This window comes from Clinocottus analis, unplaced genomic scaffold, assembly GCF_023055335.1.
Source record: "Clinocottus analis isolate CAN_PGR_092001 unplaced genomic scaffold, fCliAna1.0.p SCAF_10, whole genome shotgun sequence".
Classification (NCBI taxonomy): Eukaryota; Metazoa; Chordata; class Actinopteri; order Perciformes; family Cottidae; genus Clinocottus; species Clinocottus analis.
Window position 1 is genome coordinate 3375465 of NW_027175821.1, and position 18401 is coordinate 3393865.

Sequence of the window (18401 nt, forward strand, 5' to 3'; positions counted from 1 at the left end):
GTATGTTAGAACACATTCATTTTCTCATGCACCAGCAAGAAACAGTGTTTTAATGGCTGCCATCTTTGTTTGGTTTAAGACAAAGACGGGAGAGATGGGGGGCATAATAACAAATCTTCTCGATCGTGCAGGAAAAACTATTGAGCAATCTGGAGACGTATCGGGAACAAGGGGGGCTCGTGTGTAGGTGGTGTTGTTGTGCAGTGATCTGTGATGTTATTCATCATCTTTGCAATCTTTATAATCTTTTAAGAGAAACAGAATGCAATCCTCAGTGTAAAGATCTCAAATGGGAAAGAAGGAGAAAAAAAGCTAGGAAAGATGATTACATGACAGGCAGAAACTGAAGGGTAATACAAGCTTATTATCATCTCTGGCTGCACAGAGAGGAGAGAAGGAGTAATCTATTCCTGTGCGAGAGGTAGCTTCGTTGTCACGGCAACTGATATCCATTTTTATCCTTCATCTGACAGGTTCGAGTGGGCGGGACTTCCGAATGTCTCAGCGCGTTCAAAGAGTACAGTGCGTCGAGATGCTCATCCTCTTTCAAGCGTCGTTTCCAGGGGGACGTTCCGGACGACGTCGCTTCGTCTAATAACTCCTAAAAAAGCCTACTCCACTGTAAGCAGACACAGTATTAAAAACACGTTTATTTAGGATATATTTTGGAAGAAAAGCTATTTATTTGCTTTCTCTCAACACAAAGGAAGTATTGGCATGACTCATCTTGTTTTGTTCTACCATCTCTGGTGAGAAAAATCAACAACATTTCCCAGACGTCTTTGCGCGGGTGAACCGTCACCTAATATGTCAGCGCCCTAAGAACTCATGGACCGGGGTTACAATCCTGTTTGCTTTAAGAACAGGTTCGCTTTTATCGTCGTGACAGTCCACTAACGGTCCAGCAATGTACCAACAGCCTGCGTTTTATTGAGGCCAATGCAGAAGTATTCCACACACCGCTGCTAGCTAGCTAACCGCTAGCTAACGAGCTATGTCTCCTTCATACTCGGCTTAGATAAAACATGTCGTTTTCTCTCGCGAAGCGGTGGTGTGACGCGCCGCTGCTGAGGCGCGTGTTGCAGTTTAAGGGGTACAGGAGGAAGATACAGAGTTACAACAACATGACCTACACGCTGTTCAGACACCGCTGGATGAAAAGGATGCCCGTGTTCTCCAGCGGCTTGAAGATGGCCAGCACACAGGCGGACAAGGTGACAAACGTCACCAGCTAACAATGAACTGTACTGATGGTTTCCTTCACAGGAAACAGATATATAAGATATGTAATATATACAGTGTTTCAATGCTTTCTGCAGAAACAGTTTTGATACCTTTTAACTAGAATTTGCTGAAAGTACTTAAGAACTATTAATTACTTACATCAGATTTTAAATGCAGGCTTTTGCTTGCATTTAATTGAAGTAAAGGATCTTAACACTTCTTCTAACTCTAAAGTAAAGGCTGAAGAAGTGCTGAGAAACTCAAATTTAATAAGCTGGTGCTTCTTCATGTGGCCCATTCAGAAATAGATATGATTGATCCGTCTGAATATTGCTATTTCTACTCAGCAGCTGTTTTGTGACTGTCTCAGTAATCTGCAGGCTTCTCTCCTTGTGCCTTAAGGATACGATTGACCTGTCCAAGTTCCCTGTGGACAGAATCAGGAACTTTTGCATCATTGCTCATGTTGACCATGGAAAGAGCACTTTGGCTGATAGATTGTTGGAGATGACCGGTATGTTTCCTTATCACATTGCATATCAGCCTTTTACCCTTTTACTTCTTCGAAAACAGACAATTTCTAGTTTGTGCAAGATAATATGTATGGGTTTAGGTCTGAAGACATATTGATAGCATGAAAATGTAATTGACTGTGTGCTCCCATCATAAATCAGCATGATCATCATTGTGATTTCTCTCTCTCTTAAATTAATTCCTGTTCAGACAGCGCGTCACTAATGGGTGTCATTGACAAACAGGTGCCATCGCGAAGACGGAGAAGAACAAACAGGTGTTGGACAAGCTTCAGGTGGAGCGGGAGAGAGGCATAACGGTGAAGGCCCAGACGGCCTCGCTGATTTACAGCCACCAGGGACAGCAGTACCTCCTGAACCTCATCGACACGCCGGTGAGTGAAGAAGCGGCGCTGCTTTTCCTCATCCTACATGGAGAATTTCCACATAAAAACAAAAACATGGATTTTAGCTATAAGATTTAAAATGTTAAATATCATTTGTCAATATTTCATGGATCGGTTGCCCATGAAGTAGAGATTTTAAAATAGCTTCACGCCTCGTTTGCAGGGTCACGTTGACTTCAGTTATGAAGTGTCTCGCTCCATTTCCGCGTGCCAAGGTGTCCTGTTGATCGTCGACGCCAATCAGGTAGGAAACCAGACCCATCTCAACCCCAGTTTTCTCCATGAATCATTCTGGGCGTTACCGCCGCCTGTAACGCATGTTTTTGCTGTCACGCCAAAAGGGGATCCAAGCGCAGACGATGGCCAACTTCTACCTGGCCTTCGAAGCTCAGCTGGCGATCATCCCCGTCATCAACAAGGTACACCGAGGCCAACTTGTGGTTTGGTTTAATCGCGTTCTCTTTCTACTCGGCTGCTGTTCAGCACGCCGCTCGAGTTTGACATTTCTCTCTCTTCAGATTGATTTGAAAAACGCTGAACCAGAGAGGGTGGAGTCACAGATGGAAAAGGTGTTTGATATCCCCTGTAACGAATGCATTAGGGTGAGTCGGCGCACATTGTTTAGTTTTCTCTATTGCTTATCTGACAAAAAAACGTCTCTTAGGTTATTTATTTCCTCTTTTTCAGATTTCAGCTAAGCTAGGAACAAACGTTGAGGCAGTTCTTGAAGCCATTGTGGAGCGAGTCCCACCGTAAGAAGCTTAATGTGGTTTCTTTCTCTCGCATGAAGCATGTTCTGACACGTCAACGTGAAGCCTTTTTTCTTCTTCTCCTTTTTTTTCCTCCTACCTTGTATTTTCAGGCCGGCGGCGAGCACCGGTGACCCGTTTAAAGCCCTCGTGTTTGACTCCAATTTCGACCACTACAGAGGAGTGGTGGCCAACATCGCCGTGCTGGGAGGTCGGGTCAGGAAGGGCGACAGGATCGTGTCAGCTCATCTCGGCAAAAGCTACGAGGTCAACGAGCTGGGGCTCCTCCGGCCAGATGAGCACCCGACACAGCAGCTGTAGGCGGCATCCTCCCCCCTCTCGCCGGTTGTCTCATCCATCACAGCGGATGTAGTAGTTGTGCAGGAAAAACAAGCTGCAGCTGTTTTAATCGTTAAGTTTAGTTATTGAAGTAATTTTGCAAAAACATGGTCTTTTTTTTGCTGTTTTTGTTAGTATTATTTAATAAAAGACTAGATTAATTAAGGCTCCAGAAAATTGTGATTGGCATTCGGACATCTTCTAAAATGGGAGGCTATTGCTTGCTGACTTAATTACCGGGCGTTTTATTTGATTCGGTGGTCCTCTGATTGGATCATCTTCGTAGCATCTATGTCGAGTAAAGGAATCGGCTGATGCTCGTTCGTTTGTCTGCCAAACGCCGTTCAGAACAAAAGACACCGCATGAGCTGAACCAACAGTGATCTAGTCCTTTTAGCTTGATCTAAATTCTGTCTTTTGCAATAGACGTTTACAAACTTTGTATTTGTTTGTGTAACTCTCCTCGACTGCTGTGTAGGTTTGCGGGCCAAGTGGGCTACATGGTATCCGGGATGAAGGATGTGAAGGAGGCCCAGATTGGTGACACACTCTACCTCCAGTCGCAGCCGGTGGAAGCTCTTCCAGGCTTTAAACCAGCCAAAGCCATGGTCTTTGCTGGTAAGATGTTAGATAAATACAGCATCTCAGTGAAACTGTGGAATAATTCTTTTAAACTTTAAACACGCATACCGATAACAAGTCGGTACATGACGCAACACTCGCCTTGAATGTCCCAGTGTCGTTGGGCATGCAGTCAAATGTAAAAGCCCCTTCGGCGCACAATGTGTCTCGGCAGCCGGTACAGTAAGTGCACTCAGTGCTTTTCCACGTAAATAAGTCCTTTTTTTTGCTGATGATGTGCACTCTTTCTGTTTCGCGTCCCTCAGGCATGTTTCCGATGGACCAGTCGGACTACCAGGGCCTTCGCAGCGCCATTGAGAGGCTGACCCTGAACGACTCGAGTGTCACAGTGCAGAGAGACAGCAGTCTGGCCCTGGGAGCCGGCTGGAGGTGAGGATTCAAAATGGAGGAACGAAAGAAGGAGAGGGGTCACTACGTGTTTTGAGACTTGCAGCGAAAAAGGAAAGTTGAGGACGTTGAGCAGCGCAAACGCCAAAGTTTTGTTCTTCCGTCTTATTCTATTGTTTGGACGTTCTTTTTCTCGGGCATCATGTGATGTAATTGATTGGGGAATGAACAACTCTCCTTGAGCCATACCTCATGTTGCCAAGAGAGAGTTTGTTAATCATCACGGATCGTAAAAGTCCAGACGATGAAACTGAATTTGACTCCTTTATAGCAGTGATTCTGATTATTCAGAAGTACGAAGCTGCGCTGGAACTGCGTTGAGCTCTTTCCAAACAGGCTCTTTGTAATTCAAAGCTGTAATATCCACAATCAAACCTCAGTAAACCTGTGAATCCTCCTGTGCCCCCCTGGCAGACTGGGTTTCCTGGGCCTCCTCCACATGGAGGTGTTCAATCAGCGACTGGAGCAGGAGTACAACGCCTCCGTTATCGTGACGGCGCCCACCGTGCCCTACAAGGCCGTCCTCTCTTCCCCCAAACTCATCAAGGTGAGAGCCGCTTCCTGCTCCCGTGCTTCCTGGTCTGACAGTAGAGGCGTGCTGGCGGCAAGGAGAAAGTTTGAACTCGTTAAATGACGTATGGGAGACACTATTTTCTTGAGTGAACTATCGCTTAATTTTGGACGCTTGAATCTCGCTGGTTGTCCTGGCAGGAACACGGCAGTGAGGAGATCACCATCGTGAACCCCGCTCAGTTCCCAGACAGAACGGTTGTGTCCGAGTATTTGGAGCCGATGGTGCTCGGGACCATCCTCACTCCAGACAGTTACACCGGCAAGATCATGAGCCTCTGCTTGGTAAATGACTCGATTTCACGAGTAAAAATAATGAATTGGAGCCCTTCTTGTATTGTTGACGGTGTGAATTGTGTTCCTAAAGAATCGCAGAGGGATCCAGAAGAACATGCTGTACATAGACGACCATCGCGTCATGATGAAGTACCTCTTCCCTCTGAATGAAATCGTTGTGGATTTCTATGACCTCCTCAAGTCTCTTTCTTCTGGATATGCCAGGTAAAAATAAAGTGCTCCGTATGGAAATATACACAGTGCTCAGTCGGTCATAATCGCTGCACAAGCCCGTAGTTTCACCTCTTCTCTGTACGGCAGCGGATGAGAATTACATCGTAACATGGAACGAATGCAACGGTGCAGTCTGTGAATTCAAGCTCACCATCCTCCTGATTTTTGGTTTCTCCTCTCCCACAGCTTCGACTATGAGAATGCCGGCTACCAGGCGGCTGATCTGATCAAGATGAATATCCTGCTGAACGGGCTGCCTGTGGAGGAGCTCATCACCATTGTACACAGGTGCAGCGTGTTGGAGGTCACAGCCGGGTTCAGACGCTGTCGACCAGTTTCACTTTTTCCACACACTGGTCTCCAGAGGTGTAACTCTGACGCTGCTTGAGGGGAATCTTAAGTGCTGCACTCTCCCATAGCTTCATTATGTTTGCTAGAGTTCATTTCAATGGTATACGGTCCTTTAAATATTACAGAAATTCTTCTGAGCCCATGAATGTACGAGCCCACATGTTTTTAACACGCAGGATAAGATTACATTTTTTTTTAAAAAGGCCGGCGTTGACATTATCTTTATTACAATGACTGTTCCATTTGTGACGAGGACAGTAAAGTAACCAGATGTAACCAGAAGTAACCTTCTGGTGGGCGTGTTGTCATCACAGGGACCGTGCGTACGGCGCAGGAAAAGCCATGTGCGAGCGACTCCAGGACTCCATACCACGACAGATGTTTGAGATCGCTGTGCAGGCGGCCATCGGAAGTAAAGTCATCGCAAGGGAGACGTGAGTGCGGCGTCGTGGCTGAGCTCAGGGCTGAACTGTGTGTCTTTGTTGTGTACTATTCATAGTATTTGGGTGCGAAACTCTACAATGTTTTCCTCTTTCAGAATTAAAGCGTTCAGAAAGAATGTGCTCGCTAAATGTGTGAGTAAAGCTTTTTCTCGTCTCCTCGATAGTTGCCAAATCTGCCGACGCGGCGAAAGTACTCTGAACTCTGTTTTTATATGTTTGTTTTTGTCCCGGCAGTACGGGGGTGACATCACACGGAAGATGAAGCTGCTGAAGAAGCAGGCCGAGGGTAAAAAGAAGATGCGGCGTATCGGCAACGTGGAGGTCCCCAAAGACGCCTTCATTAGCGTCCTGAAGAGGAAAGACAAATAGACTGCAATAATGTTATCATAGAGAAATGCCGTTATCATAGGCAAGCGGGCTTCATGATGAGAAAAGGCTCTGCTAGATTGGCTCTGAATAAAGTGCTCATCAATCTGCTGATTTCCACTCGGCGTCATTTCTTCCTCTCTCTCTTTCTCTCAGACCTGTAACTGATCATTTGTCAGGAGAGATCGTTCAAGCTTGTGTTGTTATTCTAATGCTTTATTAATAACAGTGTATGAAGCTAATCATCTGACAGTGATATGATGACACATTTGTTTTTGTTTGTTTTGCTGAAGTATGCAGTAGGATTGCAGTTCGGGAGGCTCGTCAGTCAGTCAACAAATTAATTGATAAAGGAGATAATTGTTTAATCATTTTGGACAAAATGAGCAGGTTTCAGTCATAACTTTGAACATTTTAAAGACAGACTTAAGCAGCTAGAGCCAATTGGTGGATTCATTCATAAAAAAAATACATTAAAAAGATGCATATCTGACCGCTTTTTGGGGGGATGTTGGTCTTTAAAAGGTGTTTAAACGCTTCCTCTGGTCTTATTTTGTTTTTTATATATCTGGTCTCCATGAGAGACGATTTTGAATTTTACCATAACGAGGGTGGTTAAAGTCAAATTCCAAAGTGTGTGTGCGTGTGTGTGTGTGCGTGCGTGCGTGCGTGTGTGTGTGTGTGTGTGTGTGTGTGCGTGCTGCCCCCAGCAGATGGCAGCATCAGCTCAAATCCACAAAAGAACTGAAGGGAACTTCATTCCCCCCTTATCGGCCTCAAGAGTCAATACACAAAATATAAACAAATTAAATAAAATCGTAAAATGTCCACTTACCTTATCTTATCAGTTGTATTAGCTCTATGAACACATATCATTGTCCCTTCACAAAGGCAACAGAAAGACAATCTGATTCAAATGACTAATTGCTATTTTACTTAGAGTGAGCATTTGGCAAATGTTACATTTCAGAGTACAAATTCAAGTATTCAAGGAAACACACTTGACATGAGTCAACTAACTCGGAATTATAATTTGTCCCATTGCAGACACTAGCCGTTCTTTAAGTGAGACAGCAGCTGAGCCGTATACCGTGGGGGGGGGGGGGGGGGGGGAAAGGCGTATCGGGCTCATTTGATTCTACGTACTACCCGTAGTTCCATGCTATCAATGCGGAAGCTGCTATGAATGGCTTCAGCGCTAACTGGTATTAGTGTTTTTATTCGCAATTACAGACACAAGTGTATAATATAGACGCGTTTTATTTAATGCCGAGAACGTGTCTTTTATAATACGTCGTTTGACAGTGCTTTCATGTGGAATATGATGTTATGGCTTTCTACCTCCTCCTATATGTCTTATAAAATAAGTAGCAAGCGTCATATCGTTTGCTAGCTAGCGAGTTATCTTACAAACACACAAACAAGTGTCCCGTCAACGAGCAAGAATGAAAGTCCGCTCGTCTGTGTTCGCCTCGTTCATTTTAATATGCGAGGTAATTGGCGTTGCCCTCTTCCTGAGGGGATTTTTCCCAGTCCCACTAAAGTCCTCCTTCTCGTCCAAGAGCAAGCTGTCAGACCTGCCGGCGGAGCCGCAGACAGGTGAGCCCGCAGACCTCCACCTGAGTATCTGTCCAAAAAAAAACGTATACACATAGTAAAACTACAACCTTTGATTACAGGAAGCTCTCGCAACTCCTCTCGCCTCCCCGAGCCCCTCTTTAAGCGGGTGGTGATCATGCTCGTGGATGCCCTGCGGGAGGACTTCGTGTTCGGACCCAATGGCCGCAGCAACATGCCGTACACCCGGCACCTGGTGGAGCGCGGCTCCTCGCACAGCTTCGTGGCCAAGGCGAGGCCCCCGACCGTCACCATGCCCCGGATCAAGGTACGAGGAGGGTCACACGAGAGAGGGTTGTTGTTCAAAAGTATATCTGTACACACTGCTGGTCAGACGTTTTAAAACACCCCCATTTGTTTTCATTTTTTTCATTGAAATTTAAGCAGTTCAAGTCCAGTGAATAACCTGAGAGGGTACAAACTGCCAGAGTTTTTTTTTTTTTTTTTTTAAACATTAGCAAAGGAAGACAGACAGATCATTATAACCTTTAAAAGTGTCTTTCCTATAGAGAAATTACAAAGAAGGTGAAAGCAAAATCAGCTGTTATGTCTGCGAAAGGTGGCTACTATGATGAGTCAAAAATGTAGAAAAAGATTACATTTTGTGAAACAAAACGATTCCATGATTTATTTATTTATTTTTTAATCTCCAATTGTTTATTTGTTCTATGCTTGAATTTCAGAGTACTTTGAGACATTAAACTGTGGACATTTCAATAAAAATTAGAGAAATTGAGGTGTTCTAAAACTTTCCAAAAAGTCTTAAGATAAGAATAAAGTGCAAATCCAAAATATGTACAATATACAGGATGCCAAACTCGTCCTTCATGTTCGTCCTCTATGCATCGTCCCACTCATGTCATGGGTCTGTTAGGAAGACATTCAATGGTGTATTTTGACTCAACGTGTGTCTTTAAATCTGACGTTAATTCACAACTAAATAGATTTAATATTCTTCACCGGCTCTTCACAGCCTGTAGAAAACGGTTAAAGTATTCTGCAGCCACTGATGCTGATACAACGTGATGGCTCCCACATCTGCACTCATTTTGCTTTGCAGTTTGAACGCTATTATCTTAAAACGGTATTTAGTGCAAAACAGGTTATTTGCAGCCACAATAGCTACTTTTTGTGTTCCAAATATTTGTTAATTTTTGCACAGATAGAACTTTATTTGCATTGTTCTAACAAAGTGACTGCACATGTTATTAGTTTTTGTCTGATGGAGCATTCTGGTTTATTCGAAATGGATTTCAATTTTCTTTATTGTATTATTTGAAAAAGCATTGATGGATGATTCACTAAAAGTTCAAACATTTTGTTATAATAAGCTCTGGGAAAACGTGACTCATAATCAGTAAGACTGCAAAAAAAAGACCTCATCACCAATATTTCATCCAGCCCATCAAAAGGGCTTTAAAAAAAATAAAAAATAAAAAAATCCTTATTAATTAATTGGGCTGCGTCATTGATTCAATTATCTTTTCCAAGAGAGAGCTGAGGTTCAAGTGTCGGAGCCAAAAAAAGCCAGAAAAAAAAGCCACAGTATTCTTGACGAGCGCTAACCGACAACTGCAAATGGCGCACAAAAAAAGAGGTGAAAACACGGCGCGTTGTCACATTGAGAGTATTTTTGGGAGCGGAGCCGCGAGGGTTGTGTCATGTTCGCCACATGACGGTTGGTTGTGCTGATGCACACGAAGTTTGTGGGCAGACTGAGAGAGAGAGAAGGAGAGGGAGAGAGCTAGCGGGTTGTGTGTCAATGGCGATTTTGCAAACAGGAGTAATTTTCAAGGAGGGCAAAAAAGAAAAAAAAAAGCAGCTCGGTGTTGTTGTCAGCGTGGGTGCCGGGCAGCACAGAGGCAACTAACTCGAGTTGTCAGGTGAAGCAGAATCTTCTGCCGAGTGTTAGAGGGCATTCAGGTTTTAGCTCTAAGAGAGGAGCACGAGGAGAGGAAACTGGGATGTTGCTGACAGCGTCAAGCTGTTTTTAAAGATGGAAGAAGTTTGGAGCCAAAAACTCAGTCCGGGGAAAGAATCTTTGCAGCTTCAGATCCACAATGTGGACAGAGTGCCCTCCTCAGTTGGTGTCTTCGAGATTTGGTCGGACAGGTGAGGCTGAGGACCTCGACAGTGCAGACTCGGCAAAGTTCACCTGCCGGCCGACAGCCAGCGTGGACACTGTCAGACACGGTGGACAGGATGCGTTGCTGGAAAAGTCTGGAGGAGCAAAACAACCCGAGGGCACAGCCGTCTCAGAGCAGAGCACGGCGCTGTGTGGCAGGGCCGCTTACTGTGATGTCACTACCCATTTTCTATTCATTCAGAGCTGCTAATTTACATTATTACTTCATGAATAGAAGCCAGAACAAAAGCTCTAAAATGTGCAAAAACGTCCGACTAAGGCTTCAACTGTCGTCCTTCAATTAATCTGGCGGATTTTATTTTTATTTTTTTCTCCATAAATTGCTACTCGTAATTTTCGAAAGCTCTGCCATCAAATTGTCCTTTTTGGCCTCAGCAAAACCTCTCCTGGAGATGTTTAGTCAACCATCACGTGATGAAACAAAGACGGTGGAAGATAAGTTGAAACTCTGGTGCCTTCTGCATCTCATGAATACATCAAAATAAGTGACAGCTTACTTCATTATTCATTATTAGGTGATGAATTAGATTGCTGTCCCAAAAACAAAGGCATTCAGTTTATTATCTTATATGACAAATAAAAGCTTTGAATCCTCATGTAGAGAGTTGAACTTTTTGACTGGAAAATATACGACAACCAACAATCCATCATAGTTAACCGTCTGCAGATTGAGTGGTCGAGTAGCAGACGGCACTAAATCCCACTAATCTATAACATATTATATATTCTGTTGATCAGCGAGGTGTTTCTACTTGCAGCTCCTGCGGCGTTTCAATGCACTTTGGGTGGAGTCGTCCGCCTGACGAATGTAACGTTAAGCTGTTCACACACACATTGATTTAAGAGCTCGATGTGCGGACGGGAATGCAAAAGACACGAGTCAGCGGTCTGTGAGAAGGATGGAAATGATGGAGCGCTTTGTGGAGTTAAGTCCTGTGTTCGGGGCGGAGCTGGAAGTCTGTTGTCGTGGCGGAGGAAGGAGGGGTGGGTAACTCGCTGGAGAGAGACAGCTGATCCACCACGATGCGAAGGGTTTAGAGGAGTGATGATGAGGGTTGTGGGCGGGAGAAGGGCCCTCGGGCAGCTCGGAGAAACGACCCCCCGAGTGTGAACCTTCCTCCAAAAAAGATTTGTCGACGGTAAAAGAGCATGTGGCGGGAAATCGATGAAGAGAGGGAAGCTCGAAATATGATCTCTCTCTGATTTAGAAGGACAGCCTTGAAGGTTTTATGTTGCAGCTGATGTGTACAGTATGTGTGTACGTGTGTGTGTTTGTGTGTGTGTATTTTTGAAGCGGAGATGCATATCTGAACAAACACAGACGAGAGTCCGCTGTCATGAAATCCCAAGATCTCCTGATTTTAGTCCACAGAGCGTTTTCTACTTCATCAGAGGAGTCGAGCTTCATCTGATCCAGCTCAGCGTTCAGATCTGGTGATGCTCCAGTAGGGGGCAGTAGAGGCCAGCTGCCGTTCAGCAGGCCACCATCACTGCATTGCACCCAATTAACTGGTACACCTGAACACAGCCGACTAACCTGGATCCTAATCCACTCGCGCGCACACTGGATCTCACACTGGATCTCACACTGGACCCTAAACGCTAAGTGGACTCGCACGCCGACCCCCTTCTAGTCCTCCCGACCTCTCCAAGCGCTCGAACATGTCCTCATTCACCCGTTCACACCCGGATGTCTGGGTGCCACCTGTCCATCAGGACTGCAGCTCATCATTCATACCTATTTCATACATTTGTATGCAAGGACGCACCGACATTGAGCTGAGCCGCGGATCGAAACCTCCGATTTGAAGGACGACACAGTTGCCCTGTGTGTAATAAAGTTACAAGCTTCACGCTCATTATGCAGCTCATCTGATGTGAAGTCAGGGACACAGTTTTAGTGTCTTGTGTCTTGTCTGCGTGGTATTTTATATTTGTGTTCTTTTAAATATGGGTCAGTTAGTCGTGTTACCAGGATCTCTTCACAGAGGTCTTCCCTCTAAATGTAAGAGTTCCTGTTGCTCTTTCTAACCGTGACGGGAAGTGAAAAGAAGTGGGTTTTTCTTGCTTTAACCCTCAGTAGACAGCAGCAGCAGCAGCAATGTGGTTGTTTTAAAAGGCTGGTATCTGCCTGGTCTTTGTGCATTATTTGGCAAAACCTCCTGAGAAGAGAGTCTTTAAGTTAAAAGTAGACATTTACATTAAAAGGAATCTGAACATAATCTTTTGCCACCCCTTTTACCTCTTTTTAATGGTATCTTATGTGGCGTTTAAGCAGAAGCACAGCAAAGTGTTTTTCCCAGTTTGGCAAAAAAAATGCTATTTCTATTAATAGACGAGGGACCTTGATGCGACTGAAGAGAGAGAGAAGACGACTTTTGATGCAAAACACTCCGTCTCTTCCTTGAAACGAGCATCTGCACCGACGAGAGGAAAAACAATCGTAAGGAAGAGACGAAGGAAGGAAGTGGTAAATAATTGAGTTTGTGAACAAAGCTCAGAAGACGAGGCGCCAAACTTCAGCTTTGGTTTGACAGTCGGCGCTTTAAGCGCGGCTCCGTCGGCCGTGACCTCGACATGAAGTACGTTTATTAGTTCGTCGTTAAGTAGGAGAACCTTTACTCCTCGTACATCCGGGCGCGCATGATGAAACTTTATTGTCCCCCGGTGGCGTTTGGTGTATTGAAAGTGTGAAGTATGAAAAACGGTTGAAGACCCGCGATGGTTCCTGAGGTCTGTGCCCGTGCGACGCCTTTTTTTTTGTTAAGTTTATTGCTTATTGCCATTTGTCTCTCGCGCTTCTGAAGTAGCCACAGAGCGGCACTCGCCACGAAGTCTTTTGCGAGCAATCAAATATGCGTCATAAGATATTGCTCGACGATGCGCCGCGCTCTCGCCTCGAGCAGCGCTGTGTTTCTCCTTGTCAGTCAACTGGAGGCCGGTTGTGTTGTTCTATTTCAGGTGCCGTGATGAAATCCGTAGAAACTTCATAAAAATCCTCCATCTGACCTGATTCAGCTTTCACTTCCCGTTCGTGGCTGCAGGAGCGGAGCAGTGCGGTGTTATGGTGCTGGTGTTATGGTGTTATGGTGCTGGTGTTATGGTGCTGGTGTTGTGGTGGTATGGTGCTGGTGTTGTGGTGTTATGGTGCTGGTGCGGTGTTATGGTGCTGGTGCGGTGTTATGGTGCTGGTGTTGTGGTGTTATGGTGCTGGTGTTGTGGTGTTATGGTGCTGGTGTTGTGGTGTTATGGTGCTGGTGTTGTGGTGTTATGGTGCTGGTGTGGTGTTATGGTGCTGGTGTTGTGTTATGGTGCTGGTGTAATGGTGGTGTTGTGGTGTTATGGTGCTGGTGCGGTGTTATGGTGCTGGTGTTGTGTTATGGTGCTGGTGTAATGGTGGTGTTGTGGTGTTATGGTGCTGGTGTGGTGTAATGGTGGTGTTGTGGTGTTATGGTGCTGGTGTGGGACGCAGTTTTGGGTTTCGCATCAAAAGCAGTGACCAAACCCCCGATTGAAGGGGAATCGAGTCATTTCATGTGTTTAGTTTTTTAGAGATCCTTGAAGTTTTTTTTGCAGCACAAATCTTAATCAGCTGGATTATTTAGGTGACTTTGTTTCCCAGCTTTAAAACGTAATTATTGTTCAAAGGACAATAACAACAACATATTCCCCCCCCCAACCTCCCCTCTAGGCTCTTACCACCGGCACCATCCCGGGCTTCATCGACGTGGTGATGAACCTGAATTCTCCGGCGCTGCTGGAGGACAACCTGGTCTGGCAGGCCAAAGCGGCCGGGAAGAGGATGGTCTTCTACGGAGACGACACCTGGGTGCGCCTCTTCCCCAAGCACTTCATGGAGCACGACGGCACCACCTCCTTCTTCGTGTCCGACTACACCGAGGTACGCACGCGCAAGTCGATATCAACCGAAGGGTTCAAGCGCCCGGTGGCAGACGAGGTTTCATAAACCATAATCATGAAGCATTTCTAACCGGTGCCATAACGCCAACGCCGTGATGTATAAATGATGACTTGAGCGGTGGTTAATGTATGTATTGTGTGTACGAGGCAACGTGATCCGCATCAGAGAGCTGCTGAGATCACACACAAAGCTCTTGGCGCCGCACGCCACAGCGACAAATGTCGCGGAATATTTGCCTCGCGATGATCAGATAATCATCAGACTGCATCTCGGCTCCGGGTTAAGCTGCTCTCAGATCCCGCTGTGTTTGCTCAAGGGGGAGCGACTCTGAGTAACGCCGGCCGACTTTAATTGGTTATCGGTGGAAAAATCGCCGCAGATCGGTGAGTGTGTGTGTGTGTTTTACGCACCGTTGTAGGTCGACAACAATGTGACCCGGCACCTGGACAGCACCCTGAAGAGGGACGACTGGGACATCTTGATCCTGCACTACCTGGGCCTGGACCACATCGGCCACATCAGCGGACCCCACAGCTCCCTCGTGCAGCCCAAGCTGCTGGAGATGGACGACGTCCTGAAGAAGATCCACAGCGCCCTGGTTTCAAAGGTGCGTTCTGTTTCTACATCATGTTGCTTCTGCATCTTGTTTGTTGCACAGTTTGTGTGATGGAGGATCTTTAAAAGAGGGTTTTAAAGCTGCGATGATCAAACATTTTATATAATCTACGGGTCAAATGGTATCCTCACCGGAGAGGCAGCTGCTGTTTCCACTAAAGACGCTGTAATAACACATATGACATAACTTTATTATACACTAAATGTATATAATAAGAGCCCTTGTGGTTGCAAAGATTACTTTTTTTTGCGATTAATTCTCATGTCACACAGTGAATATCAAATATCAATCCCGCTGTGTGGAACGAACGTATTCAAAACACGCCATAGTTTGCGACGTAGGGGAGGAACTGCGCTCCTTTCAACCTCGACAAAGGAGCCCTCCTTTTTGTTCTTACCTTTCACAATAAAAGCCTGTACAGAATGTACATCGGGCACTCAAATTCACTCAATTAGCTAAAAGGAAACCCAGTGGAATAGCTCCCGGTCGCTCCGGCTGCACAACAATTGACCCGCCAGACGCCGCTGAAGGCCTTTACATGCAGCACTTTGCATCAAGTTAATGAAGCCGTAATCGGGTCAGACGCATGTGTAAAGCTCGTCCCCGAGTGGACAAAGAAAAGCCACTTTCATTTCATTTACTGAAATGATATGTACACAAGACATCCAGCGGATGTGCTGAATGGAATATAATTAAAATGTCTGAAATAAATACATTAAAACTGATATTACAGCCACTATTGTTTCCTTTGGATGAAGGCAAGTTGAGTAACAATGAAAACAGTTTCATGGAGAGATAATTACACATGGCTGATGCTGGTTTCATTTTATAAACATCTTTTATTCGTCGAGTTATTTACTCCTGTGGAGGTACCGGCTTGGCTTCTACTTTTTAAATTCGACTTTTATAGTTCGACTGATTGCTGCGTAATTTACTTGTTGCTTGTTTCTCTCTATTAAAAACTCAGCATTGTCTTTACATTTTAAGAAGCAATGTTATAATTTTTAAGTATTAAGGGGTTTTATCATAGCAGCGGTCAATGTCATTAAATAGCCCAAAAAAATGCAAACATGAAGTAATGATTAATAGTTGAGTGTATTAATGTGATGCTATTTTTAGCACGATCGTTGTCTGGATGGTCATTTAATTACGCAGATCATTTGTACTGTTTCCAGCTGTTATTATATTATCTGTTGCAGCAACCGCGGAGATTTAATAAACTGTTAAGCCTTTTCCGTTATCTTTTAATTTTGTCGTTCATAAGCGTGCAGGTCCCGCGGCTTTGTTTTTCCTCCGTGTGTGTGTGTGTGTGTGTGTGTGTGTGTGAATAGGTATAGTTTCATTGTCATTCATCTCTGGAGCTTGTACACTTTGATTGTCAAGTCGTGTCAACGCGAGCCGGCAATCTCCCCGCTCTCCTCTCTCGTCCTCCTGCGGCCCCGAGGCGCAGAAAGAACAAAGGCCAACTGCGGATGCAAACGTTTCCTCTTCCTGAGGTGCGCAGCAAGGGGCTACGTATGGATGCAGCGTTTGTGTGTGTGTGTGTGTGTTTCTTTTGTATGGAGGGCAGCAGCTGCCTTGCCTGTTCTCAGTGAGGAAGGTGTTTTGAACGCCTGACTTCAGTCACTTCAGTGAGACCTGTTCTCCTCCACAGCAGCACCCGTGACCTAAATATAGACCCGGCCCAGTGGGGGGTCCTGCGATGGGGTCCCAGTGGGCTCCAGCAGGATACCTTCAGAAGCTTTTACCCCTTAAAAAAAGCCACATCTTTAGTTTTTCTGTCATCGGCACGCGCTGACGTCGTCGACCGGCTGCTCTTCTCTCACGTCGGTTCTCCCAAGAAGTTTTCCCGCCGTCGACTATTTCAGCGAGTTCCCATCAGGAGCGGAGACATGCTCCACCTGCAGAGTGGACGCACACAGAAAAAGCTCTCCATTAAAACGTGATTGCAAAGCCGGACCCCCCCCATCAGACCTTTGTGTTAATGGAGATCGCATGGCCTCAATCTCCTCCTCTGGATGTGTTTTTCAGATTTTTTTTTTTTTTTTTTTTTGAAGGCTCTCGCCGCCGCGTTTGAAGTACAGAACGTCTTCAAGCCGACCTGCGGAGCAGCGAGTAATCCCAGCTATTCCTCAAGAGAGATTAAAGCCAATGTTGAATTGTGTAAATGTTTTTTTTTCCCTCCACTCCTTTCTTATTAATAATATAATATTACTTCCAGACAGAAGACCTGTTATTGAGCCGTAACTCTGCAGCCTTTCATCCTGCAAATGCACAATTTGTCAAAGGAGATTTATAATTAGCGTTCATTGGTCGCCAGCAGTTATTTAAATACGTTCTCATGGATATTTAACGCTATTGATAGTATAAAAGTCTTTATTATGGCAATACATTTTTCATGCGAATTAAATCTCCGTATTTAGGTTTCATTAATATTCAGATTTTTCATCACTCATTATTATTCATTGAACCTTTTCTTCTTACGATGTAACACCGCGTTGCATAACAACAATAAATAATTAATTTTATCTGTTAATTTAATGAGTTTTAGTTCACTTATTTGACTCCTTTCGACACGTGTGACAGTGAGTTTACTAGTCATCACATCGGCATCACGCCGACCTGTCGGTCTCTTTGTGGACGTCGTCCTTTTTACTCGAGTCTCGAGCTGCGTTTCATGAGCTGAACTTTCCCGGCACCCTGTGGAGACGAAGTACATCACAGATTGAGTCACATGGAGTACAAACGAGAGGAAAAAACAACACATTTAGCTAGTTCTTTTACATGAGTACATGAGTTACTATCTGACTCATAGTGGTACCTCGTGTATTGGTAAAAGAAAAAAGAAGCCTGGTGTTTTCATCCTGGAGATGAACTCTGACCTCTCCTAAACAGAGAGGAGACTCGGTGGCCGTATTTATTTATTTATTTATTTATCTATCTGTGGCATTCCTTGTGTCCAAAGCCATTTACAACGAGCGGCCCGAGAGGTGAAGTCTTTTGCTTCTTCTCTGCCGAGCGAGCAGCATCACAACGGGGTCGGCTCGGCGTGTTCATCATGTTTTAATGTCACGTTCTGACATCGTCAAAAAGAAAGAGAAAGCGGAGGATCGATGCACGGCTAAATAAACACTTGTGCTGACTTTGGCCTTTTCTTTTTGGATGAAGTCGTCCCCAATGAAACAAACCTTTTATCTAACTTGGCTTCCAAGCATTAAAAAAAAAAAAGAAGCAGAATTGATCTCGGCCTTTTCAGCAATCATTGCGTTTTCTGTCTTTCAGGTTGTCTATTAATGCGAAGGGGAGGAAGGAGGGGGGGTGAAAGGAGGCAATTTCCAATCTTCAATAATAAATGAAGTCTCTTGGTCTTTTGAGTTCGCTCCGTGTTGTGCGACACCAGAGCAGACGAGTCTTGTTGAGAGCATTGTGTAACGTGTGGTGAGATTTGGCTTTTTGTTTTGTTAACATCTGCTGTCGTGCTCCTCGTAACGCGGCCCCCGCTGCCGTGACTCACGCGGCGTCCTCCTCGTCCTCGTCCTCGTCGGTGGAAAGCTCTCGTGACTCTAGTTGAAAGGGAATCGCTGAGGGAGGAACCGCGCG

At 45.1% G+C, this 18401-nt stretch overlaps 2 protein-coding genes across 2 annotated transcripts in view; both read left to right on the forward strand.

The window, feature by feature from the left end:
• Nucleotides 1-621: 621 nt before the first annotated feature.
• guf1 (GTP binding elongation factor GUF1) lies at nt 622-6577 on the forward strand. Its single transcript, XM_068585394.1, has 17 exons — nt 622-1214; nt 1627-1738; nt 1983-2131; nt 2307-2387; nt 2485-2562; nt 2662-2745; nt 2831-2895; nt 3006-3209; nt 3710-3849; nt 4119-4242; nt 4675-4807; nt 4972-5115; nt 5198-5331; nt 5527-5628; nt 6006-6125; nt 6230-6266; nt 6369-6577. The coding sequence occupies exons 1-17, from the start codon at nt 1026-1028 to the stop codon at nt 6501-6503; spliced, it is 2031 nt and encodes a 676-aa protein (XP_068441495.1). The 5' UTR covers nt 622-1025; the 3' UTR covers nt 6504-6577.
• A 1097-nt stretch (nt 6578-7674) lies between these two features.
• Nucleotides 7675-18401, forward strand: part of pigg (phosphatidylinositol glycan anchor biosynthesis class G (EMM blood group)) — a 58068-nt gene continuing 47341 nt past the window's right edge. Inside the window, exons 1-4 of the mRNA XM_068595444.1 lie at nt 7675-8099; nt 8180-8385; nt 13955-14164; nt 14604-14792. Of these exons, the coding sequence (XP_068451545.1) occupies nt 7946-8099; nt 8180-8385; nt 13955-14164; nt 14604-14792 (759 nt within the window). The 5' untranslated portion in view covers nt 7675-7945. The remainder of the gene's footprint in view (nt 8100-8179; nt 8386-13954; nt 14165-14603; nt 14793-18401) is intronic.